Source organism: Apodemus sylvaticus, chromosome 7 (assembly GCF_947179515.1).
Source record: "Apodemus sylvaticus chromosome 7, mApoSyl1.1, whole genome shotgun sequence".
Lineage (NCBI taxonomy): Eukaryota > Metazoa > Chordata > Mammalia > Rodentia > Muridae > Apodemus > Apodemus sylvaticus.
Window position 1 is genome coordinate 45,760,538 of NC_067478.1, and position 17,784 is coordinate 45,778,321.

General features: G+C 34.4%; 1 protein-coding gene across 4 annotated transcripts in view; it reads left to right on the forward strand.

Moving 5' to 3' along the window:
• Phip (pleckstrin homology domain interacting protein) overlaps positions 1–17,784 on the forward strand; it is a 112,537-nt gene that overhangs the window by 14,149 nt on the left and 80,604 nt on the right. For all 4 annotated transcript variants that reach the window (XM_052187740.1, XM_052187736.1, XM_052187738.1 and 1 more), the window contains exons 5-7: positions 2,559–2,709; positions 2,798–2,896; positions 16,153–16,313. In XM_052187740.1, coding sequence (XP_052043700.1) covers positions 2,559–2,709; positions 2,798–2,896; positions 16,153–16,313 — 411 coding nt within the window. The remainder of the gene's footprint in view (positions 1–2,558; positions 2,710–2,797; positions 2,897–16,152; positions 16,314–17,784) is intronic.

A 17,784-nucleotide genomic window follows, 5' to 3' on the forward strand; every position in this document is an offset into this window, starting at 1 on the left:
AGCCAAGAAAAGTATAATTATAATTTTAAAAATCTCTTATTTTTTTGGTTTTCTTCTAAACACTAAAGATAACTCATTAGTGTTTCCTAAAGTATATTCTGAGTATGACAGATACTAGGGAGAAAATAGTGCTGCAGCTAAGCAAGTTAGGGAAATTTTGGGCTAAACAACATTAAAAACAGGTTTATCTAGTTTCTCAGAAGTGTTATCGACACTGTCCAGAAGGGTATATTGTACATAATTTGTAATGAATATTTTATTAAGGTTCTTTTTTTCTAAAGGTATTTATTCTGCCAAGCCTTTTTGAACACTATCCATCCATCCATCCATCCATCCATCCATCCATCCATCCATCCTAGATTCTGATATTCTGATGTTTTTAATTATCAGTGTGACATTACCATATTATCTTCACAGCAGGAATATTTCTAGAGTAAGATTTGTTTCTCTTAAGCATTCCAAGTTAGAAGGATCTTTATTAGCCAACATTGAAAAATATTTACACTAGTCCTCAGAGTGTAATAAAGCCTAGAGATGCATTTCAGGAGTAGTGCTTGCTGAGTGTGCTCAAGGCACTGAGTTCTATCTCCAGCATCAAGGAAGGGAATATAAAAGATAATATGAGATTTCAATAAAAAATTTATCTTTTACATTCCCCCAATATGAATTAAGAAATTCGTATTTGGATTACCCAATGGATGAAATACTTTCAGACTAGGGCGCAAGGCCTTTTCACACCATGCAAATCATGGCAGCTCATTTGTTTATGTGCATTGTACTCCACTGGTGTTTGTCACGAATTAATATGTAATATACTGGAGACCTATTAAATACCAGTAATGTTAATTTCATGTTATCACAAGTAACATCATGTTATCACAAGTAACATCATTGCAATACTCTTTCTTTCTTTCTTTCTTTCTTTCCTTCCTTCCTTCCTTCCTTCCTTCCTTCCTTCCTTCCTTCCTTCCTTCCTTCCTTCCTTCCTTCCTTCCCTTTCTTTCCTTTCTTTCCTTTCTTTCTTTCTTTCATTCCTTCTCTCTCTCTCTCTCTCTCTCTCTCTCTCTCTCTCTCTCTCTTTTGGTTTTTGGTTTTTAGTTTTTCAAGATAGGGTTTCTCTGTGTAGCCCTGGCTGTCCTGGAACTCGCTCTGTAGACCAGGCCGGCCTCGAACTCAGAAATCCGCCTGCCTCTGCCTCCCAACTGTTGGTATTACAGGCATGCGCCACCATGCCTGGCTTGCAATACTTTTTCAAAGTAAATTTGTGTGGGAAATTGCTTTTTTATTTACCTTTTTCTGTATCTTTAACAACTGGCTACTTAAGACTATTTTTTGATTCTGTTGTGAAATCGTAAATTATGTGTGTGGCTTATGGAAACCACAACCACACACTAAAGAAATGGCAGTAAAAGGCAAACTAAGTTTTACTATTAGTCACAGTTTTTATCTGAAGAATCATCATGGTTCTCAGGACATGTTCTAAGAGTACCACTTCTACAATGGGACATATTTTATAACTTTGATAGGTAAAAGCAATTGTAACATAGTATATATTTGGTCTAATTTAATTCAGTTTGGATTTTGAGACTTAATTGAAAGATGAAATAATAAAAAGTATGAGCTATTATGATTTCAAATGCTGCTGAAACATGTTACGTGATGCAACAGCTAGAACTTTACCCCCACTTTTTGAAAGGATTTTTGGTAAATTAAAAATTTAGCATGGTTGGGGCATGGTGGTGCACATCTTTAATTCCAGCACTCGGGAGGCAAAGGCAAATGATCTCTTTAAGGCCAACATGGTCTACATAGTAAGTTCTAGAACAGCTGGGCATAAGTGGAGAAACCTGGCTCCAAAAACAACAACAAAAGTTAGCATAGATAGCATATTAAAAAATCCCCCAAATTTGTATAACGAGAACCTAAAAATATTAATTGTCTTTAATTTTTAATTAATTTAGAGATATAATAGTTTTAAAGCATTGACTTTTTTTGAGTTTTGTTGTTGCTGCTTAAGTTTATATATTTTCTTTTTTGTTCTTTTTCTTTTCTTTCTTTTTTTTTTTTTGTTTTTTTGTTTTTTTGTTTTTTTTTGTTCTTGGGGGTTATTCCAAGTTTCCATCCCAGGCTGGCCTTAACTTTACACAGTAAAGGATCTGCATGTCCATACTACTGGGGTTATAGGTGTGAACTACTAGATCCCAGGTATATGTTAGAGATAAAAACCCAGCGCCTCCTGCATCCTAAGCAAGCTCTGTCAACCAGTGTATATCCTCAGCCCTGAAACTGTACATTTACCATTGCTTTGTATTGGGCATCATGTTAATTTTTGGAATCTTTTACATTAGTTTACATTAATTTATAGTACCTTTTTTTTTCTTGGTGTACTAAATGATACTGTGAAATAAGTAGTTTAACAAAATCTGAACAGTGTCTTAGAGTGTTGACTGACCTAAACAGATTGTAATTTTAAAAACTGTTTTACTTAACATTACAGAGCAAATATTTTTGTTTGTGTGGGACATAATAGGTACCTGTGTCTGTTTTTAACAAAATAGGTGAAGTATTATAGACACCTTGCACCTGATCACTTGCTGCAAATCTGTCATCGACTAGGACCTCTTCTTGAACAAGAAATTCCTCAGAGTGTTCCTGGAGTACAAACTTTATTAGGAGCTGGAAGACAGTCTTTGCTACGTACAAATAAAAGTATGAGTGTTTTCTATTACAGTTGGATCTTCTTTTTCTCACTTTTTTGTGTTTTGTCTTTATATTCATGGAATGTATGTTTTAATAGGCTGCAAGCATGTGGTATGGAAAGGATCTGCTCTGGCTGCACTGCACTGTGGGAGGCCACCAGAGTCTCCAGTTAACTATGGTAGCCCACCTAGCATTGGTGAGTTGAATTTACTATGTTGTCATATCCTCTGGGTAAAGAATTCTTGAAAATAATGTTTTTAGTGACTGTGCTGTCAGAGAACTTTTTATCTGTACATTATATATATTATATATATGTATGTATCAGTATTCAACGATGAAAACCTCTCAGATTTTCTTAGGTAAATAGTTTTAATAATAAAGTCTTGATGTATAATTGTAAATTATCTTATGAAGACTGATTATCTCACTAAGGTTTTAGTTTTCCTAAAATTTCCTTACTAAAAATTAAATGTTGAGTTAATTAGTTTAAATTAAGCTATAATGTTAGCAAACAACTAGTTTGGTTTTCTTTTGATAGCAAGGCATATTTTTGTCTAAAGTTTCAAAGGAACAAATAACTTTTACTTGCAAATAACTTTTACTCTTGGGTTACTTTATAGACATGGCCTAATGCCTCTTAGAACCACATTTTGTCTTTGAGTTAACAGGGCATCCTCAGGACAGAACTTCTTGATCTTGTCACCTGCCTGTCTCTCTTCCAGTATATTGTCTAATACTGTAATATTAATTTGTATGACTTAACCTTTGCTCTTCTCAAAGAAATACACAAAGGTAAATTCTTAGGTGTTAGAGACTTCTTGTACCAGGCCTGGTGTTGGGGATTGCTGTGTCTAACCTAGCTTCTTCCCTCAGGTGCACTCGCTCTCCTGCTTGCTGTCCTTTATTGGAGGTGAAAACTGCTCAGGATTTTAAAATACTGTCTGTTTCAGTAATTTTCCTCTGTAGAACTTCAAACAAATGCAGGACTTTTTTGATGTAGTCTGTTACTCTTGTTTGTTTACTTTTTTTTTCCTGTGGTAATATCCTGATAGTTGTATGATCATAATCTAGTTGATCATATTTCATTTATCTTCCTGGTGAGATTTAACACAATTTTAATATTAATCAAAAATTTTAATATTAATCTAAAAGAATTCCATCTTGATTATATATCCTGCTTTTTCATATTCATCATTTCTCCTTCAGTTGTCTATGTTCATTGCTCCTTTCTTCCCTGCGCCTACACTGTGCACTCACGTCTCCTCAGGAAGCATGGTCACGCCAGCCTGCTTTCTCAGTGCTGCTTTCGTCCATAGTTTACTTTCTTGTGTAGTTTGTCATCGCTTTCATAGAATGGTTTACAACTTGTGTCTAGTCACTTCAAACTTAACTATTTTCTTTTTGTATTGCCATTTGTTTCTTAATTTGTTTTTCTTTAAATATATTTTCATTTGGCACAATGTTAACATTAAATTTTTTTCATTTTTCTATCTTCTGTAAGTAGGAAGGGACATTGTCCCTTTGGTTATTTCTTCTTCTCTTCTCTTCTCTTCTCTTCTCTTCTCTTCTCTTCTCTTCTCTTCTCTTCTCTTCTCTTCTCTTCTCTTCTCTTCTCTTCTCTTCTCTAAGCAGGAAGTTAGCTCTCAGACTCCTAAGATGTGTTTGCATTATAGAAAAGTTCCAATGCTTAAATTTCTATTTCAGATTCCAGGTGACAAGACATAGGGGAAATTTTTAAAAAAAATAACCATTTCATAGGCGTTCAGTGCTTTTAGAGTTGTGTTTTCATTTTTTTAAGTAAATAATTGATCAGATTTACTTGTGAGCTATAGCTACTGCGACCGACTCTCCGTCCCCGATGTATGTGGCAGGTGACTTAGATTCTGACTCTGATGCACTCAGGATCTCAGTCCCACTGCTGCTTTCCACGGCGAGTCCTGAGTTGATGTTGGGTTTTCAACTTTAGAAGTGACAAAGATCTTTCTTTTGTCATCTTTTCATAAGGTCTTAGCCTTTTTCAGTTTCTTTAAGGATCATTTGAATTTAATATTTGAACATTTCCTGAGAGAATTTTTTGGAAAGTAGGAAGTTCATAGTCAGGCTGAGTAGATTTTATATAGATAGTAGTGATTTGTTCAACTCCTCAAATATCACTCACTGAAATAAATAATCTCCTACAAAATAACTTTTATAACATATAATGCTTTGATTGCTTAGGAACAGCCAATATAAATAAATGTTAGAATAAACTAGCTTTTGAGTTTGCAGAATGCAAGTGTCCTTTGCATTCCATAGCGGCTCTGTAAGAGGAGAGAAACCAGATCGTAGATGAGTGTTAACAAAGTCAGTGCATTCTCTGGTATTGATTTGCAGCTTCTGCATTCAATTCATATCATATTATATATCACACATTTACTTTTGTGCAATTTTTTATGCATTCATGTACAATGTGTCTATTATTTGAAAATAGTAATCTTTGGATTACTTTCTCTTAGTATAGGAACTGTGGAAATAATGTAACATAGTATGTTCTTTTAAGTTAAGTACTTGAATTTGAAATCAGGTACTCAGTTTTTTTTTTTTTTTTTTAAGAAACTTACAGGAATCTGTACATTTGACTTGTGGCTAAGGATGACTTTGAACTGTGATTCTTTTCCTCTACCTCTTTGAGAGCTGAGACTGTAGGTACTTCACCACACCTGCTTTATCCTGGGCTAGTGCTCGAACTCAGTGTTGTGTATAAAGCACAAGAATTCTGCCAACTAAGCTCTATCCTCAACCTCAAGTTTTGTTGTTTGAATAGTTGGATCTGTTTCATTAAAGTAGCTTTGCTTTTAATTAGATCATTTCCAGTTTTATTATCATTGTAGCCAAGCAAGAAAGCTACAGTAAATTTTCTTAAAGAAAATCTTATATTATTTCATCCATGTCTCTATAAAGACCTCAAACCATAGTTTCACTGGAATTCAGTTAAAATGCATCCGTCACATCTAAATTTTTCTCTCTTGACAATTGTTCTTTTGTATTTTGTGTGCCAGTCATAATTATTAGACTTACTGTGTTTGGAGGTTTTTGTTCTTTCTTTTTACTTTTTTATTGAGGTAGGCTCTCACTGTGTTTCAGACTGACTTGTTAGATTTTCCCATTGTGTTTACGTTGTTTGTATTTTGCATGTGCATGCATGCTACATATTTGTATGGAGGTTCGAGAACAAGTTGTGGGAGTTGGTTTTCTCTACCATGTGGGTCCTGAGGATTGATCTTAAAGTTTTTGGCTCATGGAAAATCCTGTAACCCTCTGACCCATCTCCTGGCATTATCTTTTTAATGCTGTTTTATGGTCCCAGGCCATTGTACATGCTGTTCCCTTAACCTGGGAATATATTCCCTCCTGTCAGTATTTTTTGGCTATTTTTCAGTTTTCTCGATTTCTAGAGAAATTACTTAAAACTACTGCCCCAAATGCTTAGAACCTTTGCTATATGTTCCAAAATTTCCTTTATTTGATAATATTTTCCATTGTTGTAAGTAAGTCCTTATTTCCTGTCTTTTCTTCCTTGCTAGACTCAGTCTCCATAAGGGTAAGTACCATGTCTTCTTTTTTTCTCTGTTAACATCCAGTTGACTACACTTGCATCATACATGCTCTATAAATATTACCTGGCTCAAAGTTAAATGACTGAGATGTTTGACATGGAAAAAAAGCTACCTAAAATTTTAAGGGTAGACATTTGAGGTCCTAGGTATGATCCAAAAGTTAAAACATTTAAGGAATTCTTATTTAAATAAGCTTTTTACCAATAGTTAAAATTTAAAACTATTATTATACTACAGTATCTTCTAGAAGCAGCAGATTGATTCCTAGGAAAGAACAGGGAAAATAAATACTATTTTAATGATAGTCACTATCTTTTTGTTTCCCCTTATTCTTTAATATGTCCTTGGCTTATGAAACTTTTTGTGTAATTCTTGGGATTATCATTTCTTCCTGTCTGAAATTTCAGCTGCCTTGCTTCTCTTTTTTAGTTAATATTCATCTCTTGTAGTATTTACTAAATCTGTTGGTTTTAAGTAGAACAACTAAACACCAAAACTGTACATGTGAGGATTTCCTGGTAGCTCTTGAGTATACTAATTCTTTTACTCACATAAGTAAATCGAGAAAATCTTTCCTGCTTGTTTTGTTGCACAAGAAATTATTTCCATCTTCTAGTCCCCATTACTTCTCTTCATTATTATTAAGCTGATTATGGGATTGTCCTTCTAATACTGTTGGAGCTGCTGTTCATTATGTGATTTATCTTGTTCAGCTCTAGGTGGTGCTGTAGAAATGAACCAGGTTATGTTGAAATGTTTTCCATATGCTTTCTGGCCTTAATGTCTTTATTAACAGTAACCTTAGAATAATTTGTATGTGTATAGTGATTTAGATGTTTCCTTTTAAGTCTTCCTTAACAGAACTATCTTTGATACATTTTTTTCCTTTAAAAGTTCACTGAATTGTTTGTGTGTGGGGGGTGATCTGTGTGAATGTATGTTTGTGCAGGTACAAACCCATGCATGCACATGGAGAGTCACGTATCATAGTGCTGCTCTTCACCTCATTTTTTGAGTTAGGATCTCATTGAACTTCAGAGCTCATTGATTCCGCTGGGCTGACCGGCCAGCAGGTCCCTAGATAGTGCTGTCGCGGCCGTTCAGCACTAAGACCATCATGTCCTAGCTTTGTGTGGGTGCTGCGGTCTAAACTCAGGTCCTTCTGCATACATAGCAAACACTTTACTCACTGAGCCAGCTCCTCAGAGAGTTTTTATAACGTTGAAGGCCTGCTAGTTTATCTTCTGGCTTACAAATCAGACTCTGTGGTGGGTGAAATTCTTTTGTTGTTGATTTTCTTTTTGAGACATGGTCTCCTCATGGAATCCTATGCTAGCCTTAATGTTTGAACTCCTCTGCCTTAGTCTCATGAACACTGGAATTACAGGTATACTCCACTTTGACCAACAATTTGTGAATTCTTTATATCAGTTTTTAGTCTATTTAAAATTGGCAGTGGGCATTTTCTGTAGAATAATATACTTTCATATTCTTAAAGATGCTTATTTTTATGCTTTTTGTAATTAAATGAAGTTACATTTCTTGAGTCTAAAGTCTTACTGTCTATCAAGCTTTAAATTTAAGCTAATAAAATGAATATAATTGGTTTAGTATTGTTTCCTAATGTATACTGTTGGGCTCATTACTGGTTGATGAGCACAATACTGTTGGGATCATTAAATTTTACTTTCAATTTTCTTACTGATAAGGTATTTTGTCTCCTACGATAAAGATGACAAAAATGTATACCAAGAGCACTGCGTAGTGTCTAGATGGTGGCGAGCACTCAGTATATATTAGCCTGTGACCCATTTATTACAGATATGCTGCATTGACATTTTTCAGCATTATTGAACTTCGTCTGCTAATATTTTACTTTTTAAAAATGTATTTGTTTTTGTTTGTGTACTTGTGCTACAGTGCATATATATATGTGTGTGTGTTATATTGTGTATATATATTTTTTATTAGAACCTTTTTTGTGGTCCTTTGAAATAAATATTTTATGTAACTATGCCATTAAATACTTTGTCATATAGTATATTTGTATGATAGAAATGCTGAAATTGCTATCATCCTATAAAGACAAGCATTTGCTTAAACTTAAAATCATAAGAAATTGTTTTCTGAATATTTGGTCACAGAGAGTTATTCTACTAAAATTAAACATGGTATGCTTGATAATTTGTTTTCTTGTGCTCATTTCTTTTTATCAATTTGTCGTAAATAAAATTTAGCTTTATAGATTTCCTGAGTCTTTAATTTACAGATATTGATTCTAAGTCTTATATTTAGAAAGCCTTTTTTTACATTGAGATTAAAATGAAACCTAGTTACAGATTATTTAGTTTATTCTTTTGTGCTTTAGTTTTTGGAAACATTTTGGTAGTTATTATTCTTAATCCTACTAACATTAGCTTTTGACTCAGAGGGTACCAAGAAACTCTTTTAAGTTTGAAACTACAGTTGAAGAGTTAAATTAGAAAAGGTAGGGTAATAAAAGTAATTTAATAAACATCACTTAAAATGATTTTCTGCTAGAGTACCCCAGTGCTTCTTTTCTGAGTTACAGATTTTGCTCTTCATTTTGTCCGCATCTAATTGTCCTGTCACAGAAATTGTTGCCCTGGGTTTGGAATCTGCAGCTATATTTCTTAAGACAGACAGGCTTTGCTTTGATAAATTTGTAGTTCTGGGCCTCTCTAGTGCTAATGTTAAGGGAGAAACTGCTTTCCTACACTAGAGTAGATATTAAACCAAATGTTATGTTCATCTTAAAGGCCTTTTAAATTATGGTTAATTTTGATCTTTGAACTTGGGTAATTTATTACAGTTTTACTGGAATGCTTGTTTGTTTATTGAGTACTTTACAAATAGAGAAAACGTAAACATGGGAGGGGAAAACAGTATTTCTGCTTTGGTACTTAATTACTGATTTTTGACATATGTATTTTTACTATCCTTAAAAATGTAGTTGCCTAAATTGTTGTCGATGCTCTTCTGTGGCAACTGTAGTTGTGTGCTTATGCATGTGCATAAGTGTGTGTGCTTTCCCCCCTTCCTTAGATAAACTTGGTACAACTAATACCTGTATTATGAAAGAAACTGCCGTAACTTTGCTGAAGTTCTCTAAAATCGTCAGCCTTGAAAATTTGTCCCAGCTATAGAAACTTGATAATAAAAGATTTTGGTGTCAATTTTGACTGTCAATGTCAGTTTATCAGCAAACAATTCTAGATTTAGACTAGCAGAAAATATTTTTATTTCATACGTTCTTCAAAATTAGTTTTAAACAATCGGAGACTTCACTTGATCCTAGCCAAAAACCCAGAAATATTAAAATGCCATTAATTATGAAACTAAAATACTTAGTAATGGCATAGATTAGCCTCTCACAGTTGTTAGTTACAGTTTAATATAAAAGAGGAGTGAGTAAAATAGAAAGGCTAGATACACTGGTTGGTTATTGGGGATGAATACTCATTACAAGCTGTTTCAGTCACATTCCATTGCTGTGAAGAGATATTGTGAAAAGACCACTCTTGTAACAAGAGAAAGCATTTAATTGCGAACTCAACTGTTTCAGAAGTTCAGTCTGCTATCCTAGTGGCAGTTAGCATGGGGTATGCAGGCAGCCCTGTTGCTGGAGAAGCAGTTGAACTATATCCTGATCTACAGGCAGAGGGAGACAGAGACACAGATAGTGCCTAGCATGGGCTTTTAATACATCAGAGCCAACTACATCATCCTCCAAGGCTCCACCTACTAACCCTTTTAATCCTTGCAAAGAATTTTGTTCCCTAATAATCAGGAATTTGAATACATGCACCTATAGGGATGGGGCACAACCTTTTACTCCCTTGTGCCCGTTCATTTATGGCTCTGTCATGATGCAAAGTCCAGTTTTAAATCCCCATAGTTTTTCACAGACTCAACACTATTTAAAAGTCCAGAGTCTCTTCTGAGACTCAGGCAATCTCTTAATTGTAACACCCCCGTAAAGTCAAAATCTAAAAGCAGATCATATATTTTCAACATATAATGGCATAGAATATACATTAACATTCCAAAAGAGAGGAAGAGGAGCATAGTGAAGAAATACTGGACCAAACAAGGCCGAGAGCCAACAGGACAAACTCCACATTCTGTATCTTCATATTTAAGATAGTACTCCAGATTTCCAACTCCTTTCAGCATTGTTAACTTCAACATACTTCTCTCTTGGGCTGGTTCTGCACCTGGTCTACAGCTTTCCTCAGCAAGTATCCCACAACTCTGGCATCTCCACATCTTGGGGTATCTAATACTATCCTATCCTGGCTTTACAAGTTAGTTGGAAACTTAGTTGGGAGGAGTCTTGCACTGACCTTTATTCAACTTAGCATCAAACTTTGCTTTAGGCTTTTTATCTCCTTGAGCACAGGACTTAGCTCTGTTAAACTTACTGATGCTTCTTTTTCTCCTCAAATTGTACATTTTGTATTTTTCCTTGCTTACATAAGAGTGACCACTAATAACCACATGGCACAGTCAGTAGTAGGCTATCTTGAAATTTCTTCTGCCAACACCATTAAACCTATACTCTTAGATTTATCTTCAGGCAGATATTTAGAACAAGGGCAGAAGGCATCCATATCACAAGAATGGTCTTTAGGCTACTTTCTAATATTCTTCCCCTCTGCAACTTCTTGAGCTGGGTCCCCACACTTCAAATCACCCTCTGCAGTATCTTCTATGTTCCTGTAAAGATGGCACATTAAGCCCCATTTAAAGTATTCAACTGTTTTTCTAGTCCTCCAACTCCAGCATGGTCAGGCCTGTTACAGCAGTACCTTACTCCTGGTACCAACCTCTCTTAGGCACTGTTCTGTTACTGTTAAGAGACACCATGACATGGCAACTTAAAAGAGAAAGAATTTAATCGGAGGCAAGCTTACAGTTTCAGATGTTAGTTTATTATCATCGTGGTGGGGAACATGGCAAAGGTGTGCAGGTGCTGGAGAAGCAGTTGAGAGTTACCTCTTAAACTTCAGGCAGAGATGCAGAGACTAGGCCTGGTATGGAATCTTGATATTTCAAAGTCCACCCCCAGTGACATACTTCCTCCAACAAAGGCATACCTCCTAATCCTTTTACTGCTTTCAAAGACTTCTAGTCCCTGGTTACTAAGCATTTAACTATATGAACCTATGGGTGTACCTGTCAGAAACTCACTTTATAATGTATAATGCATATGGAAGTTAGAGGTGTATTAAAAGCCTAACTGTGGAATGTAAACCAAAAGTTAAACAAGTAGGTGACTTATTTTACTGTTGAACTAGGAGAAAGTGAGACAGGAAAATTTGATATTAGTGATTATGTTAAATATGCATTACTTAAAAGCCAAGTATGTTGTGAAAAATGAAAATTATTTCTCATACCATAACTGGAAATACTTGCTTAAGCTCATAAGAACTCACAGAGACTAAAGCAGCATGCACATGGCCCACACAGGTTCTTAGCATACATATAATGGATCGTTTCCAGGTTAGTGCTCTTACCGGAGCCCAGGATGGGCAGTGTTTCTGATTCCTGTGCCTTTTGTTAGGCTTTTTCCTTCTGTGGTTTGTCTTGTTTGTCTTGTCCAACTTCAATGTGATAGTTTTTATGTATTTTATTATATTTTATTTTGCTATATTTTTATCTGTTAGCCTTTTTTCCCCTGATGAACAGAAAGGGAATGGATCAGGATTGGATGGAGAGATGGGGAAGAACTGGAAGGAGTAAGGGAGGGGATGGATTGTAATGAGAAAAGAATCTGTCAGTAAAAGGAAAAGCAGAGTAACATGTTTATATCTCCATTGTCAGATTTGAATACAAATACAGCATAGCTGCTAAGTACTGTTTATGAAGAAAACTTGTTCAATTGATGAAATTGCTTTGGGTGGGGACTGAACATTGTACTTTTACAATTTTATGTTATTTTCTAAATTGACTGCACCAATATTGTAGCTACATAAATAAATCAATTCTTGAGAAATAACTAGAACAGATTTGTTTGAAAAGTTTTGTCATTCTGGGACAGAAATCAAAGGTTTTGAACTCTAATGTTTGATACCTTACATACTCATATTTTATATCTTACAGGTAACATTTATAATGTTGTGGCTTTTCATCTGTAGTAGTTTTATAGTGTTGTGCATACAGATTTTGATTGAAAGACTTCTGGATGATTTACTACAAAGGACTTTTTTTTTTCACTCCTTTCTCCCCCTTTATACATAATTTAAAGGGATTGATATTCCAAATAGCTAAAAATAATTTCCAAACTTTTTAGTTTATTACTGATTTATTTTCAAAAAAATGATTAAATATATTTAGTTATGCTCTTATCTGCAAATTAAGTCAATTTAGCAGAGTAGTTAAAAAATACAAAGCAGTATTTGAGAATAATTAAAATACAAAGCAGTGTTAAATACAAAACCAAATATATTACCTATGGAGTTATGCATGTTATGGGAGAAGGCTGAAGATAAATATGATACATAAAAATATGTGGTTTTATCTGAAAATTGTAAAAATAACCAAATACATGACTATATAAAGAATTACTGGTGGTGGGTTTCAATTTTCAATGGGTAAATGGGACATGATTTCATTAAAAATGTGACAGACACTGAAGGAAGGATTGAAAAAACAAACAAAACCACTTCAGCATGGCAGGCAGAACATATAGCATGTCTGATGTGTTGGAAGATGGAGCCAGATTATTAACTGGAGGTGACAAAAGAGAAAGAAGTAGCAAATGAAGTCAGTCAGGTCATGGAAGTCTCTTAGGTAGCTTCCTGTTGCTGTGATGAAATACCCTGACAGAAGCAGCTAGAGGGAAAAGGGTGTACTTGGCTCACGTTCCAGGTTACAGTACCTCACTAGAACGGAGGTCAAGGCATCAGGAATTTAAATAGCTAGTTACAATTCATTCTCAGTCTAAAGCACAGCAGTGAATTCATTCATGCATTCAGTGCACAGCTTGCCCTCTTCATTTTATAGAGTCCAGTATGACCTGCTCAGGGAATGGTCCCACCCACAATCAAAATGGGTTTTCCCACATTAATTAATCAAGATAGTCTCAGACATTCTCAGAGGTTAGCTTTAACATAGTAAATCCTTTATAGATTGTTAAGTCCGTATCAAAGGACATTTGTGAATAAAGTGAAAATATTGTAGATTTGAGTAGAGAAGGTGGTGATCATGGGACTTGAAATTGGGATACATTTGAAATTCACCAGTCTGCCTATAAGAGAAGCCACTTGCCTAGGAGGATGAGAAAGAATTCCCAAGGGAAAATGATTTAGTGTTATTTGGTAGGGTTTAGAACTATTTCTTAGCACCTTAATTAGGAAAATAAATCTACTTTTAAACCACAGTTATATTTAATTCAAAAGTTAAAGCTACAAATCAGCTCATATAAAGGAGGAGTTGCTTTGTATCCTCTTACATTTGTTCAACCATGCTCATTTAAAAATTGATATTCTACTTTAATAAAATTTTTAAAATTTCTATAATTTGAGACATTTTCTTTTTATTCAAAAACGTAATTAGCCCATTTTTAGAATGTGAATAATTGCCATTTATCTTTCTTCCCTATGTAACTAAATTACATTGAACAGCCATTTATTAACCAAGCTTCACCTATATTTCTTTTGTTTAAAATGTTCTACATTTGCTTGTGAATGAAATACACATTCTGTTTTTCAGTGAAATAGTTAAGATATAGTAAGATAGATGTTGCAGTAATAGTATAATAAAGGAAAAATGTAAGGTCACTGAGTCCTGGATTGTCTTTTCTGTTGTAGAAATGACCTACCTTGTTACAGTCTTGATACAGTCAAAAATTTTTTCAGATTTGGCTTCCTCAGCTGTATTTCAATATATTTTCTTTAATTCTCATAATTATAAGGTTTGAATCACCAACTCAATTACCTGATAGCGCTCTATATTTTTATCTTACTATTGCATATCTTTGGTGCTGATGAAATAAGTTAGTTGACAGCATACCTACAGGATAGAATGCTAAGTAGTTAATTGCTTGTTAAGTGTCATTAAGTATAGTGAAAGATAGTTTCTTGTGTTTCTAGAACGTATTAGTTGAAGACTTCACTGTTCTAGTGGGTTTCTTTTTTTTCTCCACTTGACTCAAATTTAATTCTGGCTATCTTGAAGATCGAGTAAACCCTGTTTTTAATGCAGTAACACTTTCTTATGTATAAAATGTTTTATATATTATCAAGTCTGATTTTTTTCAAGTTATGTCTCAAAATTTTGCTGCTTATCATTGTGAAATAATAGTTTTATTATTTTAGTTGTCTCTAACAATAGTGTCTTTATACTTGAACAGTGTTAAGTATTTTTATAAAAATTGAATTCCAAGAATTTTGTAAGTTTTGGATAGAAGGAATTAAAGTACATCTTAACAGCTATCATCATTTCGGTTGCATGTCATTAATTGCTTTCTTACAGTACAGGAAGGTGAGTCTGAGATGTCAGTGGTCTGTGGTATTTGAAAAAGATAGTTAGACTTTGCTTCTAAAGGATAGTTGATAACTGGTTTTGTGTGCACAAAATAAGATTGAAGCCAAGCATCAGGTGGTTTATTACCAGGTTACTTCTGTGTGAGAGGAAAGCCTGTCAGAGGGTAAACTACCATGGAAACCTAATTGAGTTTCCTATAACTGAATTATTGTGTAAATTTAACTTAAACTGCTTAAACTTAACTAAGTTAATTCATAGCTCTCAGACTTCTCAGGTGTTAGATTATTGAATAGTATTCGTAAGCTAACAGCAGCCATTTGGTGTATTCAGTTCTGTAATTCTGTAGTAGTAGGACATACAAACATAAGATTATTTTACTTTGAAATAGTATTATTTTAAAACCTGTGATGCATGCATTTTTGATTTTTTTTTTTCAGCAGGACTCACACAAATATAGTGTTAGCCAAAAACTGCATGTGAAAAAGTTGCTGAGATTCTTTACAATATATCTGAGATACTTAGGCTTCATAAACTCTAAGGTATAACTGCTAGACTCTCATCTAGTTTGCAAAAGCATATTATTGGTGCGTGTTAAGGAAATTTCCTGAATAGATTTAAGTGAGAAACTATAGTGCTAATTCTCTAATAGAGTTGGCAGTCTTTGGGGAGGATTAACCTGTTAAAATCAAACTCAGAGTTGTTGAGTACCTTCTCTGTCCATAAGTTATGTATAGAAAGTAAGTCCAGTAGTTATTTAGTTAGATCAGAATATTTTTTGTTGGAGTCAGTATATAAAGCAGAAGATCAGCCTCAGGTCATCAGGTCAGGATCCCTAAGTGCCTTCCTTCTGTTTTCACTCATGGAAAGGTTTTTGTTTTGTTTTGTTTTCTCCTTAAAAAACATTCTGTAAGACATGTTTAAAGTATTTGAATATTATTAGAAGAAAAATCACTACTATGCAAATTTAACTGCTTTTTGTAAATAAATCTTTAAAAAGAACAGAATGTGTTGTTTTTAAAACACTCTGGCTAAAGAGTAAAGAAGTTTGAGTTTTAATTCTAGTTTCATACCTTATTTTGACTTTGGACATAGCATTTAGCTGCATTTGGTTATTTATAAGAACAATGAATTATTGTTATCCAGTTATTTCAAGGAACTTAATTATTTGTATTGTTTATTTTGAAGACTTTAAAACTAGGAGCCATATAGAAGTCATCTTTTTTTTTTTTCTTCTCTTTTTTAAAACCAGCATGTGATAAATGAAATAAATGAGTTCTAGAAGTGTGAATTTAAGAAACCTATTTTGTTTCTGGAGTACATTTATATTCCCCCATTTTCTTGGTAGCGGATACTCTGTTTTCAAGGAAGCTGAATGGGAAATACAGACTTGAGCGCCTTGTTCCAACTGCAGTGTATCAGCATATGAAGATGCATAAGCGGATTCTTGGACACTTATCATCGGTGTACTGTGTAACTTTTGATCGAACTGGCAGGCGGATATTTACTGTAAGTCGTTTTTAAAGTCTTATCTTTACTGGTAGATAGAATTGAAGAAACAATGTATGAGAACTCGAAGTAAAACTTTTGTTTTTTTTTAATAACAAAATGGAAATTTGGGTAATTTTAAAAACCATGCTCTAACAAGTTTCTACTTAAATTTGAACTTTCTCTAAGTTCAGAAGTTCTTAAATTTAGTCCTGTTATAGTGTAATCACAATAGTATTATATCCTATGTTCTGTATATATGATTTCCTCAATATTATATCAAATAGGCTGGGCTTTCATAAAACATCATGTAGTATTTTTAAGTCTAGGCTGAGCATGGGCAAATTGTAGAACAATATTATATGCAGAGAGCCACTTGCTATACTGAGACAATTCTCTTTAAGTGGTGTTGGAAATTTTGTGCATATCTGACCTTCTTTGCTCAGGATTTTGTTATCCTTAACACCTAATTTTTAAAATACACTTTGGGAGGTGTTTGGAATTTGGTTTCTCCTAACCTACAGGGAAAAGGAGCAGGGCTTTTCAGCTTTAAGTGAGAAAAATATTTTGGAAGTATTTCGAGTCATTTATTCAGGTGCCTTAACTATTATACTTAGTAAGGATAATATATCAAACTACTATGGTTGTACTTATTAAACATTGTCCTTTGGACTGAAAGTATGCATTTATACAGCCCTTAATTGCCTTTGAAACAGGAAATTGGGAGCTAGAAGTTCTGATAGAAATACCGATTTCTCAGCAACCAATGGAAACAGGTGCATATACCCACAGCTAGACATGAGGGGATGCTTGGGGAATTCTGTGAAAGAGGGGAGGAAGGATTGTAGGAGAGAGAGTGGTCAAGGACACCACTAGAAAACCCACAGCATCAAGTAACTTGGGCTCATGGGGGGACTGAACTGACAACCAGGAGCCTGCATAGGACTGACCTAGTCCATCTATGTATATGCTAAGGTTGTATAACTTGGTCTTAAGGGATTCCTAACAGTGGGAGCAGGGATTGACTCTTGACCACTTCTGGGGCCCTTTTCCTTATACTGAGTTGCCTTGTCCAGCCTTATTGCAATTTGAATTGCCAAGTTTGGTTGATGTCCATGGGAAATCTACTCTTTCCTGAAGAGAAACGGAGGAGGAATGGATGGTTTAAGGCAGGAGTGGGGTGAGTGTTTAGAGGAAGAATGTGTGTATGGAGCACCACAATTGAGTTGTAAAGAAATAACAATAATGATACAAAATTTAAAAAAAAAAAAAGAAATTCCCATTTCTAACCTTGGAGAGCTGCTGCTAACTTTAAGGATTTATTTATTTATTTATTTTGTGCATAGGAGTGTGTTTTGCCTTCATGTATATGTGTATATACCATGTGCATGCCTCATACCCATGTAGTTCAGAAGAAGGCATCAGAGTTCTTGAAGTCCAGAAGGCACACACAGAAGGGAAGAGAAATAACATAGTAATGATTATATGGTCT